The 24,503-nt window shown below is 39.3% G+C and overlaps 2 protein-coding genes across 5 annotated transcripts in view; one reads left to right on the top strand and one right to left on the bottom strand.

The window, feature by feature from the left end:
* PDXDC1 (pyridoxal dependent decarboxylase domain containing 1) overlaps positions 1-15,841 on the top strand; it is a 31,462-nt gene extending 15,621 nt beyond the window's left edge. For both annotated transcript variants that reach the window (XM_040575230.1, XM_040575229.1), the window contains exons 8-23: positions 458-536; positions 1,316-1,400; positions 2,249-2,297; positions 2,405-2,506; positions 2,752-2,877; positions 4,140-4,190; positions 5,325-5,388; positions 6,763-6,851; positions 7,563-7,668; positions 8,701-8,872; positions 9,535-9,653; positions 10,541-10,662; positions 12,168-12,260; positions 12,360-12,456; positions 13,660-13,764; positions 14,014-15,841. In XM_040575230.1, coding sequence (XP_040431164.1) covers positions 458-536; positions 1,316-1,400; positions 2,249-2,297; positions 2,405-2,506; positions 2,752-2,877; positions 4,140-4,190; positions 5,325-5,388; positions 6,763-6,851; positions 7,563-7,668; positions 8,701-8,872; positions 9,535-9,653; positions 10,541-10,662; positions 12,168-12,260; positions 12,360-12,456; positions 13,660-13,764; positions 14,014-14,258 — 1,704 coding nt within the window. In that variant the 3' untranslated portion in view covers positions 14,259-15,841. The remainder of the gene's footprint in view (positions 1-457; positions 537-1,315; positions 1,401-2,248; positions 2,298-2,404; positions 2,507-2,751; positions 2,878-4,139; positions 4,191-5,324; positions 5,389-6,762; positions 6,852-7,562; positions 7,669-8,700; positions 8,873-9,534; positions 9,654-10,540; positions 10,663-12,167; positions 12,261-12,359; positions 12,457-13,659; positions 13,765-14,013) is intronic.
* A 268-nt stretch (positions 15,842-16,109) lies between these two features.
* Positions 16,110-23,323, bottom strand: NTAN1 (N-terminal asparagine amidase). 3 transcript variants are annotated; one of them, XM_040575233.1, is made up of 10 exons: positions 23,071-23,323; positions 21,958-22,060; positions 21,808-21,873; positions 21,048-21,156; positions 19,951-20,024; positions 18,599-18,652; positions 17,723-17,776; positions 17,293-17,390; positions 16,597-16,710; positions 16,110-16,400 (listed from the first exon to the last, which is right to left on the bottom strand). In XM_040575233.1, exons 1-10 carry the CDS (start codon positions 23,149-23,151, stop codon positions 16,221-16,223), a joined length of 933 nt encoding a protein of 310 aa, XP_040431167.1. In that variant the 5' UTR covers positions 23,152-23,323; the 3' UTR covers positions 16,110-16,220. The 3 variants fall into 3 exon arrangements, with proteins under 3 accessions (XP_040431167.1, XP_040431168.1, XP_040431169.1); XM_040575234.1 differs by lacking the exon at positions 21,808-21,873 and having other exon boundaries at positions 23,071-23,276; XM_040575235.1 differs by lacking the exons at positions 21,808-21,873; positions 21,958-22,060; positions 23,071-23,323 and adding an exon at positions 21,271-21,366.
* Positions 23,324-24,503: the final 1,180 nt, after the last annotated feature.

The following is a 24,503-nucleotide window of genomic DNA, read 5'->3' as shown; positions in this document are numbered from 1 at the left end:
TTATTAATAAACTTTTTCCTAACAACATTATTGACATTCACTTAATGTACTTAATTTTTCAGCCTTTAAGTCTGCAATATTGTAACTGTAATAATCAGACAAATTTTCCGGAATGTCAGCAGCTTGGTCTTGTTATTTGCAGGATACTTTTAGTGGCATATAGTAATGTGCTTTTTAGTCCAGGATTTCTAGAATATGTGCAGTAGAAGGTATGTTTATAAAGTCCACTATGTATTTGCATTGTATTTTTCACAAAGGTTTTTTTTTTTGACCTTTGGCTTATTTTACGTTTTTGAGAAGAAGAAACTGCAAGCCACAAAGACATTAAGAACATCTTTCAGAACTCTAACATGCTGTTCCCTTTCACTCTTAATGCACTTTCCAGTTCAACAGAAACAAATCTCTATTGTTTGATACACATATTTATAAATACATATCTTTTTCTTATTGATAACAGGATGTTGCTTTGTTGGACAGATTGATTAAAGATGATGTTGAGTCTGGAAAACTGCCTTTGTTGCTTGTGGCTAATGCTGGTAAGTGCTATGGATAAATAATAAAAAAGGCACACTATTTCATGAATATATATATAAAACCCAAAATAAAAATATTTTTTCTTAAACAGCTTAGTGTTTGCATGCCAAGAAATGTCTTAACATATCTTAATGACCAGACAATTGTTTGTCTAGAGGGGTTTTTATTTAATTGATTCAAAGGTGATTTGTACTGTTACAGTTCTGCTTATGTTGGTGCATTAATGTAACTAAAGCTTTTTTTAGTGAACACAAATCTCTTGTTGAAAGTCAATTTCATGTTAACGCTTCAGAATTTTTGATGGATGTGCATCAAAAAATTGCATTTTTCTTTTAGTTAGTAGAACAAAACTGTTCGTTAACAAAGTTAAGTTTGAATGAAGGAGGTGGCTTATCTGCTTTGGACTTAAATTAACATCTCAGATGTATATATTTTGGTTTCCATTCTTTTAGCTGAAGTAATACTTTGAAAATATTAAAAACCTTTTCATCTCTTTTTGAGGCTGCTGAGCCCTTCAGTGCCTAGGACATCTAATTTTCTGAGTATTTTTAACATACATTGGCAAGCAAAGCAAGCATCTTTAATTTTATCTAGAATACCAATTGTCCATATGTCACAATGAACCAGGTATGAATATTGTATAGCTGGCTCTTTTTACATATCCTCCTTCCAACTCTTGCTAGTGACTTTTTTGACAACAGTATAAGAGGTCCTCTTTCACAGAGTCCTGGTTTGCATGCGTATCCTTTGTGATGGCTTTTTTTTTCCCTTTTCAACGAAGGTACACCAGGTGCTGGGCACACAGATAAACTTGGGCGGCTGAAGGAACTTTGTGAGCAGTATAATATGTGGCTCCACGTAGAAGGGTATGGAACTTGAGATTTCTTTCTGTATAAACCATACTCATTAAGAAGTCTGAATAATAGCACATAGCTTTACAGCTAACCAGCTAGTGGAGGATCGTAGGACAATCTTGATTTTTGCCATGTTAAGCAATTTGTGTGGCTATAATTCTATCCATCTATGAGACGCAGATTGTTTTACATATACAGGAATAATTGGAGTGATTATTTCGGCGTAGGATACTGGTTACTTTTACACAGAATGTAATCTTACCTGTCCATGCTTTGAAGAGCCTGGAATACAAAGAAAAGAGGGCTTTATAGGACAATTCAGGGGAGACATTATATGGTGATTATTGAGAATGAGAAAGGAGGATGAAGTGTGACAACTTCAGTGAAGGTTGTCAAGAAGGCTGCCATTAGAGCAGAATGCAATGTAACTGGGAGGAAGATTAAACCAAAAGGAAAATATATTGGAAGAACTTAGGCAATGTTATTGAAGACTCCACTGCTCTTAGATTTTTTCTGAACCTGGAGTATAGACTGTTTCTTTTGATGTTTCATTGTATAGTGTTATATTTGCATTCTATTTATTTCTGATACCAGATTGTTGCTGAATTATGGGTAGGAGTTCAGGGGGATGATTTCCCTAAAGGTTGGTCACGTTTTTAGATTGAAGTGGATTTTTAGTTTTGGGCTTACCATCTTGGAATTCCATGCAGCGACATCTACTGCATAGTTCATAAAAAAAAAAAAAATGCATGAACAAAAATGACCTCCCTTTGCACATCAACATGCAATATTAAACTGAAGATTAAAATGCTCTCTCTTAATACACAATTAATATGTGCTAATATCATTTATTTTTCTAGAGTGAATTTGGCAACTTTGGCTTTGGGTTATGTCTCCTCTTCTGTACTGGTATGTTTTACTATATCTAGAAATCTTATAATGTGCTTTAGACTTTAAGGTCATGATCTAATCAAAGTACATATGGTTTATGTTCTGCTTATTGTAATAAACTTCAGGCTGCTACAAAATGTGACAGCATGACTCTTACTCTGGGTTCCTGGCTGGGTCTCCCAGCTGTACCTGCAGTGACACTCTACAGACATGAGGATCCTTCTTTGGTACGTTCAGCTTTTCAGTCATTATTATCAAGACATTGAAACTTTAATTGTGATTGTGGTATAGTGTCTTCTTTTCTAATAAGCATCATTATTAAACTTACTAGCTTAATAAGCATCATAAGCATCTAAATTATAATTTGCACAAGACCCCCTGTTTAAACTGTGACGCATTCTATAATCTGGCAAAAATGAAATAATGGAAAAATGTTAATAGAAGATTTTTGTTTGTTTGTTTTCCTCTTTAGTCCTTAGCAGCTGGGCTAACATCAAGTCAGCCTGTAGAGAAACTTCGTGCCCTGCCCCTGTGGCTCTCCTTGCAGTACTTGGGCCATGATGGGATTGTGGAAAGGATAAAGCATGCTTCACAACTAGTAAGCAGCGGTTGGTTGGTTGGTTGGTTGATCAACATAGCCTTGATTATGGCTTCGTTGCTTCTCTGAGTATGGGCTGGAGGCTGTTCTTGAGAATCTTCATCAGATTTAACAGTCTGAGTCTCCAAGCAGAGAAGAAGTTCAGTTAGCAGCAATAGTACAAGTGATACCCAGATGGCTGTCACAGAACACTGTTACACTTAGGATTGTTTTTATAATAACTGTTAATACATCTTTTTGCTCATGATGTGTTGTAGATAAATCAGCTAGAAATATAGTAGTTGTTGACAACATAGCATTAGTTCAGGCTGTGTGATGAACAAATAAAGAAAGCAGAATAGTAATATTAAGGGGAACAATGTTTTCAGACTGTATATTTTATTAGTTTTAATGTGAAATAGTTAATTTTTGTTCTTTCTAACTGTAAAATTACATAATCCTTTTTTTCTATCACTTCTATATTGACTGTTTTGCTTGAAAACTGCTAAAAGACTTATTTTTGTACTCTTCTTGGCATTATGTTGATTCAAGCAATAGTAAATTATAAAGCTTGACAAAAAGGATTTCAACACATTTCTTCAAATACAGTAGCAAGTCTACTATTTTTGAATTAAGATCCTTCAGTAAAAATTACCGTCCAATATAATATGTATGTTAGAAAATGCCTTGTTTATATACAAAACATTTGTATTAAAAGTGTAGCACTTTCTCAAAATTCAGAGAAGAGCAAAGGGAAGTGGAAAGCTTCCGTAAAGGTTAATGAAGAAACTATTGGCATGAAAGACCTAAAAGAGTGACAAAATAACATTAGTCATTAAGATTTTTGTGGCATTGAAGAGTGATCTTAGCTTTTATAATAGTCTATTAATAGTCTTTAACCACACAAGAATGTCTTTTCTAATGAAAATAGCTTAAAAAGCTATCATAACCAGTTGCTATGGTAGCTTTGGGAAAATTAACTGTTCTGCTACACACTGTGCTTCAGTTAGTCAACAGAGTTGCGTTATCTCTGGAACTTTGTCAACAAATACACTTAAGACTTGATGAAAAACACTTTGTACTCAGTGTTTTACTAGTAATGGAAAAATAATTTGTTTTGTATTACATTTATAAACAAGAACTAAATGGATCTCCAGCACCTCATAGGGGTTTGTTAACAAATGGAGATTATGGTGTGACTGTTTAATATTTGTCAGAATAAGTTTCAGCTTCTAAAACTGTTTTTGTCCTGTTTTTGTTTCTTTTCTGCTGTGGTCTTCTAGAGTCAAAGGTTGCTGGAAAACTTGAAAAATCTGGATTTCATTAAAACTTCGGTACGGTCTGCATTTAATACTTTGGTTGTATAGCTTAGTCTTTACCTATTTGATAAGACTAATTTTGACTCAAAGGAAATTATCTAAAAATATTTGAAACATAGTAATTATTTTAAATATGTTTGGTATCCTTTTTAGTTAAGTTCAGGTGTTTGGTGAAATTGTGTGGCTTGGTTGTGTATGGCCTCTAGATTGTACTTGTTCCATTGCTGTGAGCTCTTGCATTCATTGGAGCTGACAATAAATATCCAGAAATTGTCTCCAGACCTTGATTTAATTCCCGTTTAAAAGGTCCATTTGTTCAGTAATACATTTACGAAACTGATAATACATTTATGATAGCAGTTTCCATAAGCTTCTCAAATACATTCTGCCTGCATCTTGCCCATGAGATGGTGCTGTGAACCCTATGAAATTCTATGCAAAAATTATCCCAGTTTGAGGGTTTTACTCCAGAATTTGTTTCAGAAATTGTACCTGATGTGTTCATTTAAAGTTCGATTTCAGTGAAATGTCCTGTTCAACCATTTTTTCAGTGTCATTCTGAAAGATAACTTTTTAAAATTGTTTTTCCAAGAGCTTTGGGAGTTGCAGTTACTGTAGCACTTGCCCCTTCTACCTAAATAAACCTTGCATTTTGAGGATTCTTAAGACTCAGATTGCCTCCAGAGGTTGCCCAGTCCATTTCTCCTATCTCCAAGGCAGAATCAATTATTATTCCTGCTGGAACTTTCTTGACATCTCCCAGTGATTCTTGGCAGATTTTGAAGAATGTTTTCTTTAATCATTAATGCCTGAAAATACATAAAGCTAAATTGACTTCTGTCAGTACAATCTATTTGCTAGTGAATGTGCTTAGGTTTCTTGTTTTATGGTGCTCAAAGTTCAGTTATGCATACCTTAAATCAATACAGTTCTGCTTTAACTGAATAGTGATTTATTTTCCACTGTTTACAGATACGCTTACTCAGACTCCTACAGAGTTAACATCTAATACTGAGACAGTGTGAACATTGTTACTGCCGTCAAAATGAAATGATCTGCTTTACTCAGCAGTCTAAAGAATTTTGTATAGTGTTAAATCTTTATAAATATATTTGCAGACTTTTTAAAATTATTTCAATTTTTATTAAGGTTGAAGATGAACTGAGTTCACCAGTGGTGGTTTTCAAGTTCTACCAGAAGTATTTAAATAGAGGTATGTGATTTATTTAAAAACAAATGAGCAAACCACAACAAACCAACCCTCTGTATCTTCCTTTAAAAACAAACAAACAAACAAAAAACACTGCAAATTCTAAAATTAATTTGATTTAAGTAAATTATTATTAGGTACATTATACGTAGTGCACTTCTCTTGTGTAACATGTCTTTGAAAAGGTTGTGAATACTGGTCATAATCTAGTGATAGAATTCATACACGTGATAGCTTTTTTAGACAGACTGCAGTGTTCTAACTGTGCACAGCAAGTCATTCCTCCTGTCTTGACTGGAGGAAATTTGCATATGATTTTGATCATGAGAGCAGATGATGATAATCCCCCATAAGCTGCAAACCGCGTTTGAAGGTACTGTTGAGGGAAAATCTTCCATTGTTTTTGTTCAGACTTTTTCTTTCAGACATTTAGTGGTTAGTTGCCAGAACCACGTTTCTCTGTTTTACTGCTGTTTTCTGTTGCAGTAGTTTTAGAAATAGCAGAGCATGTGATGACCAGCTCTGTAAATCGTGTCAATGGGTATGGTAGCCACACCAAACATGGCTCAGGGCAGAACATCCCTACTTGGATGTCCTCTCACAGGAAGAGGAATTTTGTCCTTTTGATTACAACAGAGGATGTTGTTTATGCTGCTTGAATGTTCACATTCTGAATGTGGGGACCATGTCCAGCTGGGTGAGGCAAATGACTGATAGAAAACTTTGTAGTTTTGTTATGAGTGTTGATTTTATTCTCTGTGGATTTTTTTGTGTTTGGCATGGGGGAAGGTTCTTAATCTAACTAGTGGTCACACTTATGAAGTAAACCTCTTCATCTTGGTCCAGTGAAAAGACTTGTTGGATAGCTTTATCCATTGATGCATTTGTCTGAACAGCTTTACTAGGGAGAAGTCACCCATCTGAATTCTAAGGATGTAAAATCTTTGGCCCACTTCTGCATATTTTGTGCATATAATGGGCTTTTAAGTCCTTACTATTATTTGCATATAGTAAAAATTAATCATTCAATCTCAATTTTAAAATGTTGCCAAATGCATCAAATTAAATATTGCAGCCTGCTATGACAGGATTCTGTTTTGCAAAAGCCCTGTTTTTTTTATGGGGGGACTTGAACCTCAGAAATGTGAGAAGTATTTTATGGATTGTTTTTAAAGCTAGTACATTCAACTCTTTGACTCCTAATATTTTTCATGTTCAGCATACCTTAAAAAATTCCTTGTTAGTCTGCTTGACATAGTGTAGATGTGTCACGTTACCTAAGAAATGTACTTATCTTTTATCTGAACTTTAGGTTACCTTTTGTTTAATTAAGTAAATACAAATCTCTTTCTGTGATTCTTGTATCTTTGGATTCAGATCAAACCCCACACGCTGCACAGGCCTCAACTATTCCGCACCCCATAATAAGCAATGAAGGACACATTTATGACACTTTCAATCAGTGGGTAAGAATGGATATTTTCCTCTTTAGGAGAAAAAGAAATGAGAGTTGAGTGCTTCCAGGGGTTCCTCCGTATAAAAGATTTATTAGACAAGCTTGGTAATCACTCCTGATCTGGTATCCTTTGCAAAATCTACTGGGCATTTGGGATTACAAAGGTGAACTTGATTGGAAGCACAGTTGATTTCTCACTCTTGATTATTTTGCCTGTAATTGTTACTAACATTATTACTGCATCTTAAACTTTTGGTATTTTTTTTTTTTTTTTCCCTTGGGCTTGTGGGAATATGCAAAAACTTTTAGAACTCTTCTTAATTGGCTTTATACTTCATTGATGATGTTTGTTTAATCACGAGAAGACAGACTTTCTTTTCCAGCTCTTAACAGAATTCTGGAAACTTGTGCTCACAGAGAGCTGAGCACATCACTCTTTTGGATTAATTGCATGGTAATCATAGCATACTTCACAATTTTGTAGAAACTTCAGACTTACAATACTTGCAGCTTATTCTGAATTTTCATGATTTAAGTATGTGTCCAGCTTTTGTCTTATCACCATCAAGCTAAAGTACTTTGTTACCAGAGGCGATTTTGAGAAATGCAGGGAACTGTGCTGAGCAAGTGGTTCTCCTTAGCTGTGGGAGGACTCTGACCTGAGCTGGTGGCTGCAAGGCCAAGCTCTGTGCATTTCTTTAACTGGGCCTTGTCTCTTCAGCTAGGAGAGCAGTTGGCGCAGCTGGTTCCTGCCAGTGGGGTTGATGTGGTAGAACTGGAAGATGAGGGCACGTGTGTGCGTTTCAGCCCGTTAATGACTTCTGCAGGTAACATTCACTTCACTCAACCACTTGTAAAATTGGAATTTGCCATAAAATTGTACATCAGCCTCCTGGTGTAAAAGCAGATATACTCAAGGAAGTCTTTACTATGGTGATGATTTTTTTTCCCAATAAATCTATATTGACTTTATCATTCCTTTGTGCCTGGTAGCAGGTACATTAGAGGTAGCTCAGTTATTGTATGTGACATTACCTCGTTACATCTGCAGAGATAGATGTTTATTGATTATTTTTTAAAATCCGTTAGCAACAGGAGAAGCTCATGGCTTCTGAGAGTTATAAAAGAAATACGAAGGATAAGTCATCCCCCTCTTTCCTTTTCTCAGACGCGTAACACAAGGAAAAGATGCTTGACCTTTCAACACAGGTCTTTCAACACTGAAATGCTGCTTATGTTCAAACTACAACTAATTAACCAGAAGAATTATTTACTAAACTCCAAGGTTTTTCTGTAATTACTGTTGTATGAGGAAAAAAATCTGCATTTTGGAAAACAGTGTAAATTTGATGTTTAAGCTAGCACCATATGCATACTTTGTTTAGACCCAGCAGATGCACAGAGCAACTTTCAGAGGCTCAGGCGATGAATGGTGGCTCCTTTTAGCTTGTGTGGGTTGAGTGGTTTAGGCTAGCAAAGCACGTGATGCTGATGTGAGAGGATCCTAGTGTACATGGGAAGGTACACTGCAGAATAAAATTACTTGGTGATGCTGTGATTTTGATTTTTTAAACAGTATAGAAGCAAATTCATTGTCTTTTTGGCTATGGGAAGAGAGTTCTGATGCTAGCTACAGATGCAATGAAAAGGGTATTGTCCTTATTAGTTTGTAAACTCACCTTTTTTCACTGCAAATGAAGAAGAAGGCTGGTATATAGATCAAGATACATTGATGCTATCTTGAGTTATATTTACAATTAACTTACAAAGTGGTTTCTTTACAGATTACTTGTTTTAATTCAGACATCTATGCGTGTGTCCATTCACTTTCTTTGTATGCTAATACATCAGCCCTTCAGTTTTAGGGACAGAAATACAAGATGTTGATCAGTTGGTAGACTGCTTAAAGATGAAGATACCAGTATTGACAAGTACACTGCAACTGAGAGAGGAGTTTGAGCAAGAAGTGAGAAGAACAGTAGGCCTTTTGTATATTGAAGACCTCAGCTGGCCAGGATTAGGTGTTGTAAGGTACATTTTTCAGTATTTTCTTCTTTATGTTTGGATAGACAGTGCAGTAGCACAAATGAATACAGGGTCTCTTTATTAGCAATTTGGATGTGTTGCTTGCTGATTAGTCTCTGTCTTTGTCCTCACTTGACATTTCTGAGTGTTTTTGTTTTAAATAAAACAACAATTTTTTTATTATTTAGAAAAGCTGAATTGCTGTTTAAGCAAAATTAGAGCAGTGGTCTAATATCGGAGGCAGTATGCTGATCTGTTAAACAGAAATGTAACATGCAATGTTGCTTTATTTAACTAAGCATAGCATACATTTTTGTCTAGGATGAGATTCACTTATATACTGAATAAAACCCTTTAAATGTGTATTCTGATCATCTGATGCAGTCTACTGGGTAGGATTCTGTACAATCAAAGCAGTTGAAGTATGATCAGTTTGTTACCTAGAAATCTGTTGTGTTCAGTTAAGTTTGCACTGGCCAGCCTTCACCTCATGCCCAACCAAAAAGCTGATTACAAATGCCATTAAACTGGTTGATTTAGAATGTTGCTTTAAGCTTTTGGTTTGTAAAATATAGAAATTTGTAGAAACATGCTAGATGTTCAGATCTGTGTTTTGTTGTTTTTAAATGTACTGTAAAGTGAACTGACTCTTCTGGCTTGGTTTGAAGGTACAGCTATCACAGTGATGGGAAGAATGATGACAAACAAGAAAAAGAATTAGAAAAAATTAACACAGAACTTCTGAAAAAATTAAATGAACTGGAGTCGGATCTCACTTTTTCTTTGGGTAACTGCACTATTTAAAAAAAAAAAACTTACATTCAAGCTACTAGTCACTTTACTGGTTGTGCTATAACCTTTCAAGAGGTCAGTCATACGTAGGTCATTATAATGGAAAATTACACTGCTGTATATGCAGTTCCTTTAGAAACAACATCTGTAACTCTGTGTCCTCCTCGTCCCTTATTTGAGTTGGTAAATGTTCACCAGGGTGAGCTGTTTGCACTGTTTGCAGAAATACTTGTGAAAACTGACCTATGAGCACCCAGACCTGAAAGGGTTCCCTTGTCAGAGGGAATGAAAGCCGCAAGTGTTCCCCTTTGTAAACTGAGCCTTCTCGGGAAGTTTGGTATCTAGTGAAAAGCAGGTCTCGTTAAAAAAACTACTGACCAATTCACTGCTTTCTCTGGCTAGATTAAAGCTTCAGATGACTTTTGTGATAATTAGCAGCACTTTCAAGCATATACGGTGCCATATTACAGATGTAATAATACTAATTTGTTTACTTGAATCTCAGATCTTTTCTAAGTCTGCCTTCAAAAATTAAGTACCCTGGAATTGTGGAACCAAGCAATTGGTAGATGGCAAAAAGTAACGAGTTTGAAGCATATTCAACACCGATATTTATCATGTGATCCCTTGGCTGTATGAAATATCCAGTGTTCATCTTGTTTAGATGTTGTTTTCTGTTGTTTTTGAGAACCCACATACCTGAGTTTTTGTAGTCTGCATAGTTTATACTTATGCAGATACTGTACTTAATTACTGAAGTGTGCGTGTTTGTCTTTGTGTGCATGTATTAGAATTTCCAGATTAATAAGCAAGGGCATGGTATGTATTCTGAGAATACATTTTTTATATATCACAAACACTCGATTCTCCCTATGTTCACAGGCCCAGAATTTGGAGGACAGAAGAACTGTGTTTATATTGGCATGGTAACTGAGGATCTGGATGTGTCGGAGTTAGTTGAAACTATTGCAGCAACAGGCAGAGAAATTGAAGAAAATTCAAGAGTATGTGTTAATCAGTTAATAAATATAAAAAGTCTCAGATAACTGCCCTAAAATGTGTGGAAAAATCAGTGGCATAATAACTTAAGTTACAAATTATCTATTAAATTACTAATGCTAACGTAAGTCCTTTTTGTAAAAGCATTTACATGACTAGAGTTCTCCCTTCCAGTTAGGATCAAGCATAGCAGAATTCCTAATTGACCTTCGTCACGAATGCCTGTCCTTTCACTCCTAAAGCACTGGGCATTTAATTTCCACAACATAAAAAAAAACAAAACAAATGAACAAAAACCAAAACCAAGAAACAAAAAAAACACAGAACTTAAGACATCCCACAGGCCTATTTCTGCCCATGGGAATGTTGATTTTGGCAATTAATTTTTTTCTGGCAGTATTTTCTGGAGCCTCTTTACCCATTTTTGACATGCTGTGCTGTTTTGAAGGTGAGGTTATAGAAGATTGATTGGCTGTAGCGTTCCTCCATTTTTTGATCTTTTGCAGCTGAGAGATTAGGAACTGAATTTTGGAATATGTGTTACTCTTATCCTGAAGCTTCTAGGGGAGAACAGAGTAGTGGAGGACTCTGAAAGATGCAGTCCTTGGAACCAACTACAAAAAATGTGGAACTGAAACAATCTTAAAACATTTGATTCAAAATTGATGTTCAAGCCCCTTTTGTAGTCAATTCATCTCCTCCATGTAGCCAGTACATTGGGTTATTTAGCTTGTTGTGGTGACCAATTTCTGTCTTGCCTCTCCCCTAGAGAAAAGGAGCAGATCCCACTTTTCCCTTTGTTTTTATTAACTGACAGTAACCTAAATTGTTGGCCTTCTGGAGGAAGTAGCTGTCACCAAAGGCCTGCGCAATGTTAAAATTAAATTAATTGCCCATTAAATTGTGCAAATAGGCATTTTTCTTGCACACAACAAAACTGTGGCTTTGTTTTTTGATCTTTTGTTTTTTTAATCCTCCCAGAAAGCTGCTTGTGCTTTGCAACATAAAATGTCACTGACGCTGGCATAGACTACCACAGGGGTCATAGTGGCAGTCGTACACTAAATTTGCAAGCCTTAGTTGAGCCTTAGCTGGGCTGCCACATACCTGGGGCTTTAGGCTTGCTGTGAGTCTGACTTAGTTCTGGGCACTTCTGGAAATCAAACCACACTTTATAAGCTTAAAAATTCTCTGTTGGATTCAGCTTCTGAGGAACACTTCTGTGCTAAGCAGACGTTTGATGAATTTGGGTCACAAGCTGATCTCCAAGCAAAAAAGAAGTAATGTACCATTCCTGCCTAAAATGATGTTCTGTCCTCTGGGCATATATATATTTTAAATCCTGTACATTCTTTAATTTACAGTAGCAATGAAATAGGGCTTATCAAATGCAAATTTAAATAAGAAAAAGGTATCTGACTATGCAATTTACATACTCAAAGCCTGAATTAAAAAATACAATTTCAAGTCTAAATACTGTATATAATAATATAATTTCTCTTTTTATTAGCTGTTGGAAAACATGACTGAAGTCGTTAGAAAAGGGATACAGGAAGCACAACTTCAGCTTCAGAAAGCAAATGAAGAACGACTTCTGGAAGAGGTAAGACTATAAAAAAATAGCTATGTAGGTAACTTGTAATAACTCGTCACAACACAGGTAGTGTGCTCACCAGCCAGTGTTTGATTGTGTCTTTCACAGGGGCTGCTACGACAAATACCTGTAGTAGGCTCTGTGCTGAACTGGTTTTCTCCATTCCAAGCTTCACCAAAGGGAAGAACATTTAATTTAACAGCAGGTAGGACTCAGTGCATACGCAGCCATGTTAAGCTGTGTTCTAGATGTTTCCAGTTTTATACTGAAACTGCAGCACGCTTTCTTGTGCTGATTTGATTGTGAATGACATAATCCACCCTCAAGATGTAAAGGAACATGCTTTTCACTTCTGTAATGCTCAGTAAGAAAATCTCCTAACCTCTTGTTTAGTTTGCATTTTATTCTTGCATATTGAGTCATTCTAAAAAAAAGCTGTATTGGATATTGGCATTTGTTAATGCAGGAATAATTGTTGGCCGCACACTCTGCAAAAGCTTGTATCCTTGGAGTTTATTCGGAATGTCAAAATACGTAAGGTAGTGGGGTAGGGAGCTCTTGGGTCTTAGAGTATTGCTCCCATGTATGTTCTGTGATACCCGAACTTGATTTCTGTCTGAAATTCTGGTTTCAGATGTCATGGAGCTGTGTCGCATTGATGAAGTACTAGTTTCCAGGCAATGGTGTAATGTCTGAGAAAAGGGACAGGCTAAAACTAGCTGAGGACAAGCATGAACATGGCTTTGCGGGAGACAGTAATGAATGGAATATTACAGAATATAGGGCTATTATTTTACTCATCTATCTGTAATTCATGACTGGTGATGTGAAAAGAACTATCTATAGCTTGTACTTCTTGGTGATGTACTAACATAATACTCTCAAAAATTATAAACTTTCACTGTAAAAATTGCAGCAGAGTCTTAAGAATATTTCTGAACTCAGCAAAGTGTCAGTTGGAGCTAGAAAAATGGCCCAGCTGTGTGTGTTTGTAATTAGCCGGGAAGGCTTTCTGCTCATTCTCAGCACACTGACGAGAAGGGTCTTACAGCAAGGAACTACAAGGTTTCCTTGGGAACGCTTATTTCATTCACAGCTAAATGTCCTTCCAGAGTGCAGTGCTCAATAGCTTGCACCTGGGGATGTGTCAAGCCCAGTGGAAAAGGGTAAGTGGAATATTGGAGGTAGCAGTATTGGGAAGCAGGAGTGAGGGGAAACTTCATTCATCTTTGTAAGACTCGGCACGCCTGTTGCCAGGTGCTCAGAAACCAACTACACGTGAGAGGCAGTTTCAGGCCAACCTAGGCCATGCAGTTTTAAAAACATGCATTACAGATAGATTGTTCATATTTTATAAATACAGCTGAAAAGTTGTCTGTATTCAACTTCAACTTTTTTTAACCTGCAGGTTCTCTAGAATCCACAGAATCTACGTATGTATCAAAAGCCCAAGGAACAGGTACTACTCCACCACCAACTCCTACTTCCAGCCTTACAAAGCAAAGATTTCCTGGTAAGTTTTTACTCGCTAGTTTTATTTCTAAAACTTGCTAAAGTATCCTGGCCTCAGCACGCATCTAAGTAAATGCACCTGTAACTGGAAGCAAGTATTTATATGGTTAGCGTACAGGTTAGCACCCAAATAAAATCTGTTTCTTTGCAGTTGTCAGATTAAGATACTTTCTTTGAATCTTAACCTTGTGCATACCGCATCTTGAATTTGATGCCTTCATTGGTACTGTATTCTTCCAACACTTTACAGGTCAAAAAATTTTTAAAAGGTCTCTAAGAAATTCCGATGCCTTTAGTGAGACCAGTTCAGTCAGCCACTGTGATGACCTGGAGAAGATGGATCAGAGACCCCCGGCTCTATCCCCTGGCCAAGAGCAAAGGTCACCAGAGACAGAAAAACCAGAGCAGCAGCAGGGGGCACAGACACCAAATAAAGGCACTGAGGACGTTCCAAGGGACTGCACAAAGGTAGAGGAACAAGAAAGTCAAAGATAAAATCTGTACTGTGGATTTAAGACTTTGCAGATGAATCACATGCCCTGGGAGGCAGGGCATTGGTGATGCATTTAAAATGTGAACAGTGCCACACACTAGTACAGTAATAACTACTGTATCTTATTAACTGGGATTTTGCACAAATATAAATTCCCTCCATGGGACAGAGATTTGTCTTACTGTACACTTACTACAGTTGCTTTAATCCTGTACATGTCAGTGTCACCAAAGTAGTAGTGAGATTTATTAACTGCTCGTAAATATTTGTAAAAAAATAAAAATTGGCAGTTACAGTACCTGTAAGATTTTAAGCATGATAGTAGTTGCTAACTGGTCAGCCATGCACAAGATTAAGAATACAGTTGCACCGAATAATTGTAAATTGACCTTATTTTATGTGAATATATTTAAGAAACTGCCAATTTTTCACCTTTTTATATTTAAAATTCAGTTTAGCCTTTCCTGCAAACCATCCTAGTCATACTAGCTCTATTTTGCCTTTTTTTTAACCCTTACAAAGAGCATTGCCAAGCAGTTGTGGTGCAGTGAGTGTTAGGGATGGATGCCTGTGTGTCTAGGAGTCACTGAACTTTGCCATCAGCAGTTTTTCCCCACTGTTGTATGACTTGACCCTGAGCACAGTGGGACTTTGAGAAAGAAATTGTCTCTGCATGCCTAAATGGCTTCTTGCTTCTACCACGGAAAAGGATGACCAACCCATTGTTATTTTCCTTTGCACGCCAGTTATAAACTAAATACTATTGAATACATCTATGTAGTGTAACTGGAATTCTTTTTGGTTGTGTACTTTTAAAGCTAGTTATAGTAAAGCTTGAAAAAAAACAACTTTGTCCTGGTTTCAACACTTATTTTTGAATAACTTGCCTATAGTAGAAATTGTACAGAGTCAGTGAAATGACTTAGTTTATTTACACTACAGCACAAGTTCCTAGTCTCCAGGACTATTTAATGCACAAGTTATGCTTTGGATACATCAAAAGCTAAGGTGTAGAAGTCTTTGTCCCCCAAAAATATTGTAGTTACTTCGCTGCAAATTTTCAGCCCCTTGTGGAAAGGAGCTCTTTGGAGAAGGTTGCTTTCCCCAAAGGGATCCCATCCCATCCCTACAGAGCTGGATACCAGTACTGTAGTTTGCTTTGTTTTTTCCAAAAGATGTTAATTAACACTAACGTAATGGCTGTAGTGGTAGCAGAATTAACTTGGATAATCTGAAAAAATTGGTTTTTTTTTTTTGAATTGTACCGTCACCTGATTTGACTTTCACCATCTAGATCCTGTGGGGCTGGGATGCCACAAACAAGGTTAATTTCACTTCTGGGGTAATTTGTGTAAATCAGAGTGCAATTTTTCTAAAGTGCAAAAACAATTAAGTTGACTAGTCTTCCGTATTGGTTTCTTTGGTGCAATGAAGTATGTTAATAAGAGTAATTTGTTGGGGATCAAGGTATCACCACAATAATTAATTTTTAATGTTTTTATATTTGGAATTGTTAAATCAGTTTTGTTGGAATGAGCTTCATTCTTTAGATACTATCTGAATGTTTCAATAAAGATTCTTCAAATTATTATTCTTGACTTATGGGAACTTCCTTCAAAAATATCTCTTAAAGTCAACTTAAGCTTAAGTGTAGGCACTTTCTTCCACTTTTTTTTTCAAAATATCACTTTCTAAAGTACAAATTCATGCAATAAAGGCTTTTTACCCTGCTACCTCTCTCTATCCGCACTGAGCAAATTACTCTGCTAAAGGTATAAACCACAAACAAAACCCAATCATTACTTCAAAGTAACAGTGATTCCTACTTAAGTAATGCAGAAAAAACAAGTTACTTCTGTCAAAATATTTTATTTTGGAAAGCACAAGAACAGCAGTGCCTGTAACCAGCAGTAGGCATTTTGCACCAACTCACTCTTCCTGGGGCAAGGCTACGCATCCCTTGGTTAGATCTTGTCAGAACAAACCTGTTCCCACAACCCGTCTTGATTTTTTCTGTAGATGCGAGGTTTCCTATCAGGAAACAGGGAGCGCGATGGAAAGGGATGTTCTTTTAAAAATGTTAATGTAGATCTAATATGGGAAACAAAGTGGGGTGGCTCAGCCAAGGGTGACGTGGAAAGATTCTGAAAAACAAGATGAGAGCAAAAGCTGCCTGAGATTCAGAACAGAAAGTTCCCAATTACTCTGCCTTTTAATAGGAGTATTTTCCACCCTCCCCAGCAGTGTACACTGAGGGAAGCATTGACAGCCCATACCCATCTCTGTGCTCAGCTAGGAGAGAGAAGGAAAAATGAAAGTCAGGGTCCCAGTGCCAGGTACCTGTAAGATCTGTTGATCATCTTGTTCCAACCAGAAATCTACGTGTGGAAAAGGCCTCCAGAAGTAAGGCCCAATGTGGAGCTGTTCCTTCTTGGCATCATAAATGTTGGTCAGCTGTAAGGACACAGAACAGCTTACAGGGAGCCTTAAAAGTGCTTAAATAGATGAAAGAAACAGAATTAATGCAGACAATTAATTAGTAATAATAAAAAGTTAATTCCAGACAATGTGGAAGGCATTAAGCAGCAGCTTTTGCCTTAAGACACACAGGGTGCCACCTTCATGCCCGTTCCATTGCAATTAACTAATTGTTCTGACAAAGACAATCCTAAACTGTAAGAACAAGCCCAGAACTGAACAATACTGCTGGGATTATTTACGGCCATGACCTGAATCTCCTTTTACATCAATTACGCTGCCAAAATCTGTAGGGCTGTGGGCATAACAGCACATGGGAGTGCTCTGTACTTCCAAGATAAGGGTTACCCTTGCAGCAGAAAGCTTGGAAGAGTTTGATGTCCACTGCTATCCTTTGCCTCCACTCTTCCATATTTCCCATCTGTTTTGCTACTGCCAGAACACTACCACTGTATTTTTTCCCCCTTTAACTACTGACAGTTCATTGCCCCTCAGTGGTCTTCCCTTCCAGCAAAAAGATCCAGGTTGGGGCTTTTTTCCCCTCTGCTTTTTACTCACTCTTGCTCCTGTTAAAATATGGGCTGAACGCAAATCCTCATCGGGCCCTTTTTCTGGGAAGGTTGCGGGGAAAATCTCTGCTGTTTTAACATTCACAGCTGGTAGGAAACAGTTTAAACACAGACAATTAATTCTCACAAAACACTGGTTTGAAATGACCACATCCACAACACTACTACGTAGCAGGAATTTTAGAACGTGTCAACTGCATTTCTTGTATTTCTCAGTACCGCAGACCCATTAGCTCTATGGTAGCCCTTTTCTACTTGTTTTAAGAAGAAAACTTCTCTTTCTGCGTACACCTCCAACAGCAGCAATTCAGTTAACTTCTGGGACAGGCTTTACCTAGTCGTTAAAGACAGCCCATTAACTATCAGAAACTGAACAACTATCCAGTTAAAAAAAATAATCAAATTCTAATTTAACTCACCTATTCCATAAATGATTGGGAAGTGAATATCCTTCTCTTCTCTGTCATTTAGTTCTGTAAGAGAAAAGGTCAAACATAGAGCTTTGTTGTGGTTTTTTTTCGGAGCAGCATTCATTTGTGCGTTACCAGAAAAGAGCAGATCTGATGTTGCAAAAAAGGACAAAAAAGAAAAACAAACAGAAAAACAACACACACGACCAGGAAGCCAAAAAGAAATATGGGAAGGTCAAGGTCAAGATCAATATGCCTGGGGCCTGGAGTAGAACTCCATCTCGTAACAGCACAGCCAGCTCTGGTCAGCTGTCATTTCACTTTCTGTGCAGGCAATTTACAGAAAACAAACAAAGAAACAAAGCTACCATGCTGCCAAGTTCAATGATGCAAGTCACCAGGGGTATTTAAATGCAAAGACAGTGGAAATACGACCTGAATACAATACAAAGGAGAGGAAATTACTTTTTCCTTTCTGCGACATAGCACACTGTGACCTAACTGAATGAGTTTATGAGTTTATAAAGCATCTAACACCACCACCAAACTTCGGTAAGTTCCTTTCTCAGTTGCCTCTCAAGATATTCACAGCTGTACAGTCTCCTTCCACAGGACAAAGGTGGGGAAATGACCTGGTAATGATCCCAGGTGGCCCTACTACCAATTGAATTTCAGCAGCATTTGGTAAGGAGAGACCCCTCCCTGCACTAGCTATGGGACAGCAACACACACTACCAGCAACAAAATTAAAGCTTACAAACCAACATGGAGGACTCGTGCTGTTCTTCCAGAACAGATTTTAAAAAGCCATGTGTGAAAAGACCCCCACACTTTGACTTCAGTGGCTAAACATGCTTAAAAAATAAGAAGTAGATATTTTCTTACCTGTTACGCAGAAAGTCACCAAATGAACCTCATCTGGTTGGAGATCAAATGCTCCTACAGCAACAACGATAGCAGCAATGTATAAGAGTGACTGGTGGCAAAGCAGGTGCTGTATATAGACAAGGGGGCATTATCAGTGCTGCGCACTGCGGAATGGGTGGGCAGAAAGTACCTAATGCACTGTTCCTGGATAAGGCAACAGAGCAAAGAATAGTTTTCAGGTTTGCTTCAAACCAAGTGTTATAAAATTAAAGCCACAGCTACTAAACGTAATTGACAGGAAGTAGCCATTTGTAAGGGCAAAAACATGCTAGAAATGTGCCACTCGCTCCTATCACTGGTACTGGCTTAAAGTAGCTCTGGCACATCATCTCTGCTTTAGTTCGCTATACATTTAATAACTCGTATTTAAATGTACTTTCCTAAAATGTTACATATATAGTGAGCGAACCCAGCTTTTCATTAGATGTATTTTAATTCTGCTTTTCACCACCCCCACACAGGGAATTTTATTTTTTTTCAGTTCTATTGGAAATACAATGTTACCGTTTTAAATTGCAACCTGGTGCATGAAAATCAGAAGGTTTTAAAAACTGACCAAAACATTCTGTACACAACTCTCATGCAATATATAACACACAGAACAGGAATCACATCACAGCACGTGAGGGGGTAACAGGGGCACCTTCCAGGACCTTTGCCAGTTCCAGTTCCCTTTGCATCCCTTTGCCACCACCCTCCAAACCCCTTATGCATCCCTGCCCCTGCCCATTCCCAGTCCCAGTGAGGCTGAGGCCTCTCCGCACTCAGGAAGTGCTCAGCATGAGCCAGAGCACTCCAAATGTCCCAGCTGGTCCCTTCCATTCCCCATCTGTTTGTAAAGCACCACAGTCACTTCTCCAGGCTACAGATTTCACAGACAGACATCCATCTTTCATCAGATACTTCCCGAGTGTAATTAATTTCACCCCCCCACATTAAGGTACAGAAGGAATAGTAATTAATGAAGGTATAGATGTAGACAGTGACAATGCCTGCCCAAGATCCTGTAGCATGTCAGCAGCGGAGCCAGGAATCGAGCCCAGCTGAACTAAGCCCCAATTCCACACGCTACAGCGTAAACCAGGAACAAGTCCCAAGTCCCTGCCCTCTATCCCACACATCAGACACAGCAAGCCGCAAACCCAACCCCTCCTCTGTGCCAAGCTCTCAGGTGGAAAAAACACCCTCCTAAATGAATCCAGATATTTTTCTATTAAATGACAGGGGGCTCTGGTTACAAACAAACTTCACCCAAATCCAGTCAGAACTATTTGTTTTGGACATGAGAGTGGAAAAAAAGGTGAACTTACTAAGAAGCTGATTAGTAAGTTTTTGTGATAACTGCCTATCATCATTGAAACCTCCAACTAGGTGCAATTCCAGCCTAACAGAGATGGAATAACAGGAAACAGCAGTTAAAAAGACATCCCAAAGTGAATACCTTTACAAAATAATCCCCAGCCCGAACTACAAAGCAATCATTAGAGAAGCCTCACTTGGCTTCACAGATACCCTGGTGTATCTGTGACAGTCAGCACCAAAGGTTTGGGCTTAATTTTATAACCACCTTTAGGTTCCCACAAAAGGGTGAGTTAGAAGTGAAGAAGTTTGCTCCTGTGATCTCCAGAACTATTCTGGACTACACAGCAGGGTTCTTCTCTGAGAGGTGTCTATGTAAAGAGAAGTCTTGTTTGCAAACCTGCTGACCAAACGTCTAGAAAAATAACTAGGGACAATATCGGTTTGGGGTGGAAAGTTGCAGAAGCAACAAGAAAGTGAGTGTGAGCATAAATCACCTAACAAGGCCATAGTTCAGTCTTTCAAAACTGGGCAAGCCAATTCATAAGACCATATCTTCTAAGTTAACTGAGCTTTTGTTCTTATCAAACTACAGAGGCAAAAATCTCCACATCCAGGATAAACCTTGTTAGCTAAATTCTGGTTTGGAGCTTTTTTTTTTTTTTTTTTGGCTTTTTTTTTTGCTTTCTTTCTTTCTTTTTTTTAAATGTGGGACCTAGAAAAATCCCAGATGGACTCCCAGATCCCAAAAGGAATTCACAAGACCAACAGTTTGGGTGGAAAAATAGAGGATAAAACCAAAACCAGCTATTTCGAAAATTCAGCACATCTGAAACAGAAGTTACTGGGAAACAGTAAACACCAAACCGCACAATGGCATTTTTACAGAGACACCAGTCAGAATAGAACCATGCTTTAAGTCACTGATAGAAAATAATACCCTTGAAATCATCAGCAATAGTTTTCATTTTCCATATGGCCCCTGATCAAGAGGTATTTCCTGCACAATTACCTTGTCTGAACCCCACAAAATCACGTAAAAATTCCCCAACTTACAAACTGCAGTTACCTTCGTGAAAACACAAAGAAATAAAAAAGCAGAGCTGACCTTCCATAGTCTGCAGAGTTAGAGAAAGATTTTACTGAACTCATGATGAGCGACACCTCAGCTTCTGTGTCTGATCCATCGCAGTGTGTCAAGCAGGTGGCTCCGCTACCTGAGGAAGGCGAGAGAAGACAGTTAATGACACCGGCGGAGGCTGTTACACTGCTGTCACTTAAATCAGCATCAGTTTACATTGCTATAGCAGTGCAAGAACTACATCTTGCACCTTCTTACTTCCCGAAATGACAGCATCCTCCAGCAGAAGAGATGGGCTGGCTGAATGAGACAACAACCTCTTTCCATGCCCCATTAGAAAATCAGCAGAACTGATGCAAAGGGTACAAACACCCTACTACCAAGGACCAAGCAACAGCTCAAATGACAGAACTCCAGGAAGGTAGCGAGGCTCTTTGCATAAATTCTACCCCTGTTATTACCAAACCCTGCAGACCCAAACAGTTAAACGCTGCCTCCGGCATCTGCACATAGCCTGGGATGCAGCAGCCAAGGGGGCTGCCACTGCCCACTGCCGCAGATCAAGTTTAGGATCGGCTCATTCAGCAACCAGAACACAGAACCTCAGGTACTGAACACCCTAACTCTCTGAACAAGTCATTCAATTAACGCATCACGTGACTTTCTGAGATTCAAATTTATATAAATGTAATTGCAGTTTACTTCATTAATGCAGCATAAATCAACGCTGATCCTAGATGCATTACTTTAGAGAGGCAGGTTTTGGTCTGAATGCCTTTTAAGATACCTGTGTGTCGGAGCACAACTAAGTGGCAGGTAGTTGCATCATCTGATCCAAGAATAGAAACAGAACCTATTTTAGAGGAGAGAAACGCTGTAAGAACTTTGCTGTCATAATCATTGCTTCAGGAGGAGAAGTGTTTACATTCCTACATACCATCCTTAGGGGTAGTCACTGCAAATTCTCTCTGCTGGACGTAAAGAAGACCTTTGGGTTCCACAATTTGAGTAGGCCGACTTCTGAGAAGTTTTGCCTTTTCCTAAAGATAAATGATAATAGAGACTACAGTGGCTGAATTCTCAGGTGTATCCATTACTTGACAGAAACATCACCTCTGAAAAGCAAAGGGATCCGGGTCAGAGATAAACAAGGCATACTTCATATTTTGGAGTATTCTGAATTTATCCAGAGTTTTCATTTTCTTGCCAGTGATCTAGTCAATTGTTAAATTCCATCACTCCACACACACAGAACCCTCTGGGCCTGCTTTATAGATGGTAAAACGGAGGCACAAGAAAAAGCAATGGGGTGTGGCCAAGCTGACATTAGATGACATCAGAGCTGGTCTTGAAAGTTTAAAGAGGACAGGAAACAGGTCTCCTCCTTCTCTGAAACTTCTGAAAATGTAAGTTTCACTCTCCTACTGCCACAATCCAACATATTTTTTTTTAATACCTATCAAAACATTGCTATTTATTGGGACATTCAGTAGACAGAAAACCCAGATTCCTGGGCTCTGACTGCCACAGTGCTGCCACAGAACTGCTGGGTAGGCAGCAAATTTCTATCCTGGGGCTAAAGAAAACATTTTACACAGTTTTATCAAATTTGCACTTTTTTTTTTTCCCTTCAAAAACACAGTGTCTACAAAGAGGCATTTTCTGACGAAAACCACATTCCCAACAGCTCTGCCCAGCAGCCCCTGACTGCCAGCCTGCCGTCAGGACAACAGCGTTTACACAGCCCTGGAAGGAAGCGAATACCTCCCGCAAGTTACAACCTTCACCTTTTCCTCCAGCTTTTCGGCCCAGCCCGCCGCACCGACCCCCGCCTCTCCTCAGGACATTCACCGCCCGGCCTCCCCCAGGGGACGCGAATTTTAGTTAATTTTGGGCCAACCCCAGGCTTTTGGGCGTCCCGGCACCGCCCCAACCCGGGGCTCCCTCAGCGCTGGGTCCCCTCAGCGGGCGCCCCCTCAGGGCCGGGCTCGGCGCCGGGCCCCCCCGCGGCTCCTCCCGGCCCGGGGGTCCCGGCGCTGCCGCCCCTCACCTCGAGGTGTGGGTAGGCGCGGATCATGGCCGCCGGGGGCCGGCCCAAGTCGATCCGCTCCCCGTTGACCAGCAGCGGCATCGCGGGCAGCGCCCGGGCCCGGGGCGGCTCCGCGCTTCCAGCCGAGGGCCGGGCCGCGCAGGGCGCTGGGAAACGGCGGCAGCCCCGGGGAGGGGAAAGGAAGGGAGGAGAGGCGAATGGAGGCGGAGCGGCGCCGCCCGCCGGAGCTGCCGGGAGGCCGGAGCCCGGCCGTGCCGCGGGGAGGCCGCCAGGGCCCGTCCCTCGCAGCGTTGACAGGCTGGAGGCGGGCACGGCCCCGCCGTGATGCCGCTGCACGGGCTTGGCGCCTCACGGGACCCCGGGCGTGCGGCCGCCTAGTTGTGGGCAGTGTGAGAAAGCGGCTTGGAAGTGACCGCGGTGAAGTGCCGAAATTACAGCTCCACACACGACCCCAGCCCAAAACAGAGACCCAAGATGGAAGTTCATCTGCAAAGTCAAGGGATTTCCCACCCCGATGCCCATGATGTGTGACCGGCAGTATCTCTACTCACTCGGCCGGAGAGCTACACAAGGGGACATGGACAGCCCAAGCAAAGGGGACTGCTCTCAAAGGAGATTGAAAACAAAACCACAAACAAACCAAAACAACTGTAAGCTCTAGCTCTACCTTTCAAATCCCATTTTCACAAAGTAAACAGTTACAGCAAATACTTTCTTCAAAAGATGCATTGTATTTCACAGGAGACCTAACCCAGTAAAGCAAAATTTCCATCTCTGAACCAGCAATCCTCTCAGTGTAATAACAGCAGCTACAGAACTCTTTAGCAAAACGCCAGCACCTACCAACACTCCTGGCTGCAGTTACATGAAGCGAACCAAATCTGTCACAGGAACTCCCTGGTGTTTCTATGATCTCTTCTAACTCAATTTTTGTTTTAAACAAGACCCTTTGGTATACTGAAGTTGACTATGCAACTTAGTAGACAGTTCAATGTAACATTACAAATGTGCAGACATTTCATGTCAGGGATGCCTTTCCTTATTCTGTTTTAGCTCTTAAATGAGACATGGAAACTCCTAAACCACATACCTGATATCACAACTTGTGAAGTTTTACACAGCCTCATTTCCTACGTGACTGACTACGTTGGAGTTAGATGAGCTTTAAGGTCCATTCCAACCCAAGCCATCCTATGATTACTGAAGACACAAAAGTGAACAGAAAAAAGCAGAATTCAGAGGACATTTTCCCTGTCGGTGCTGTGAGAAGGGTTCTTCTATGCCAGGAGAGATACAATTATTTCAGATGGAAATTGTTTATTGCTCAGGAAAGACAGTAAAGAAGACTAAAATTAAAAACAAAAGCTAAGCCCCAACTTATCCAATGATGAACAGATCCTACCAACAAATTTTACAGTATCATCCCTGAAACT

The sequence above is a fragment of the Cygnus olor genome, chromosome 15 (genome assembly GCF_009769625.2).
Source record: "Cygnus olor isolate bCygOlo1 chromosome 15, bCygOlo1.pri.v2, whole genome shotgun sequence".
NCBI lineage: Eukaryota > Metazoa > Chordata > Aves > Anseriformes > Anatidae > Cygnus > Cygnus olor.
This window is presented reverse-complemented; position numbering and strand designations above follow the sequence as displayed.

What these genes read in the sequence shown, in the direction of transcription:
- NTAN1 (XM_040575233.1), bottom strand. Translation starts at nt 23,151, where the DNA reads ATGCCGCTGCTGGTCAACGGGGAGCGGATCGACTTGGGCCGGCCCCCG. An exon ending in GCGCCTACCCACACCTCGAG is followed by an intron (nt 22,061 to 23,070) that starts GTGAGGGGCGGC and finishes ATTTATCTTTAG; the next exon opens with GAAAAGGCAAAACTTCTCAG. An exon ending in AGTTGTGCTCCGACACACAG is followed by an intron (nt 21,157 to 21,807) that starts GTATCTTAAAAG and finishes CGCCTTCCTCAG; the next exon opens with GTAGCGGAGCCACCTGCTTG.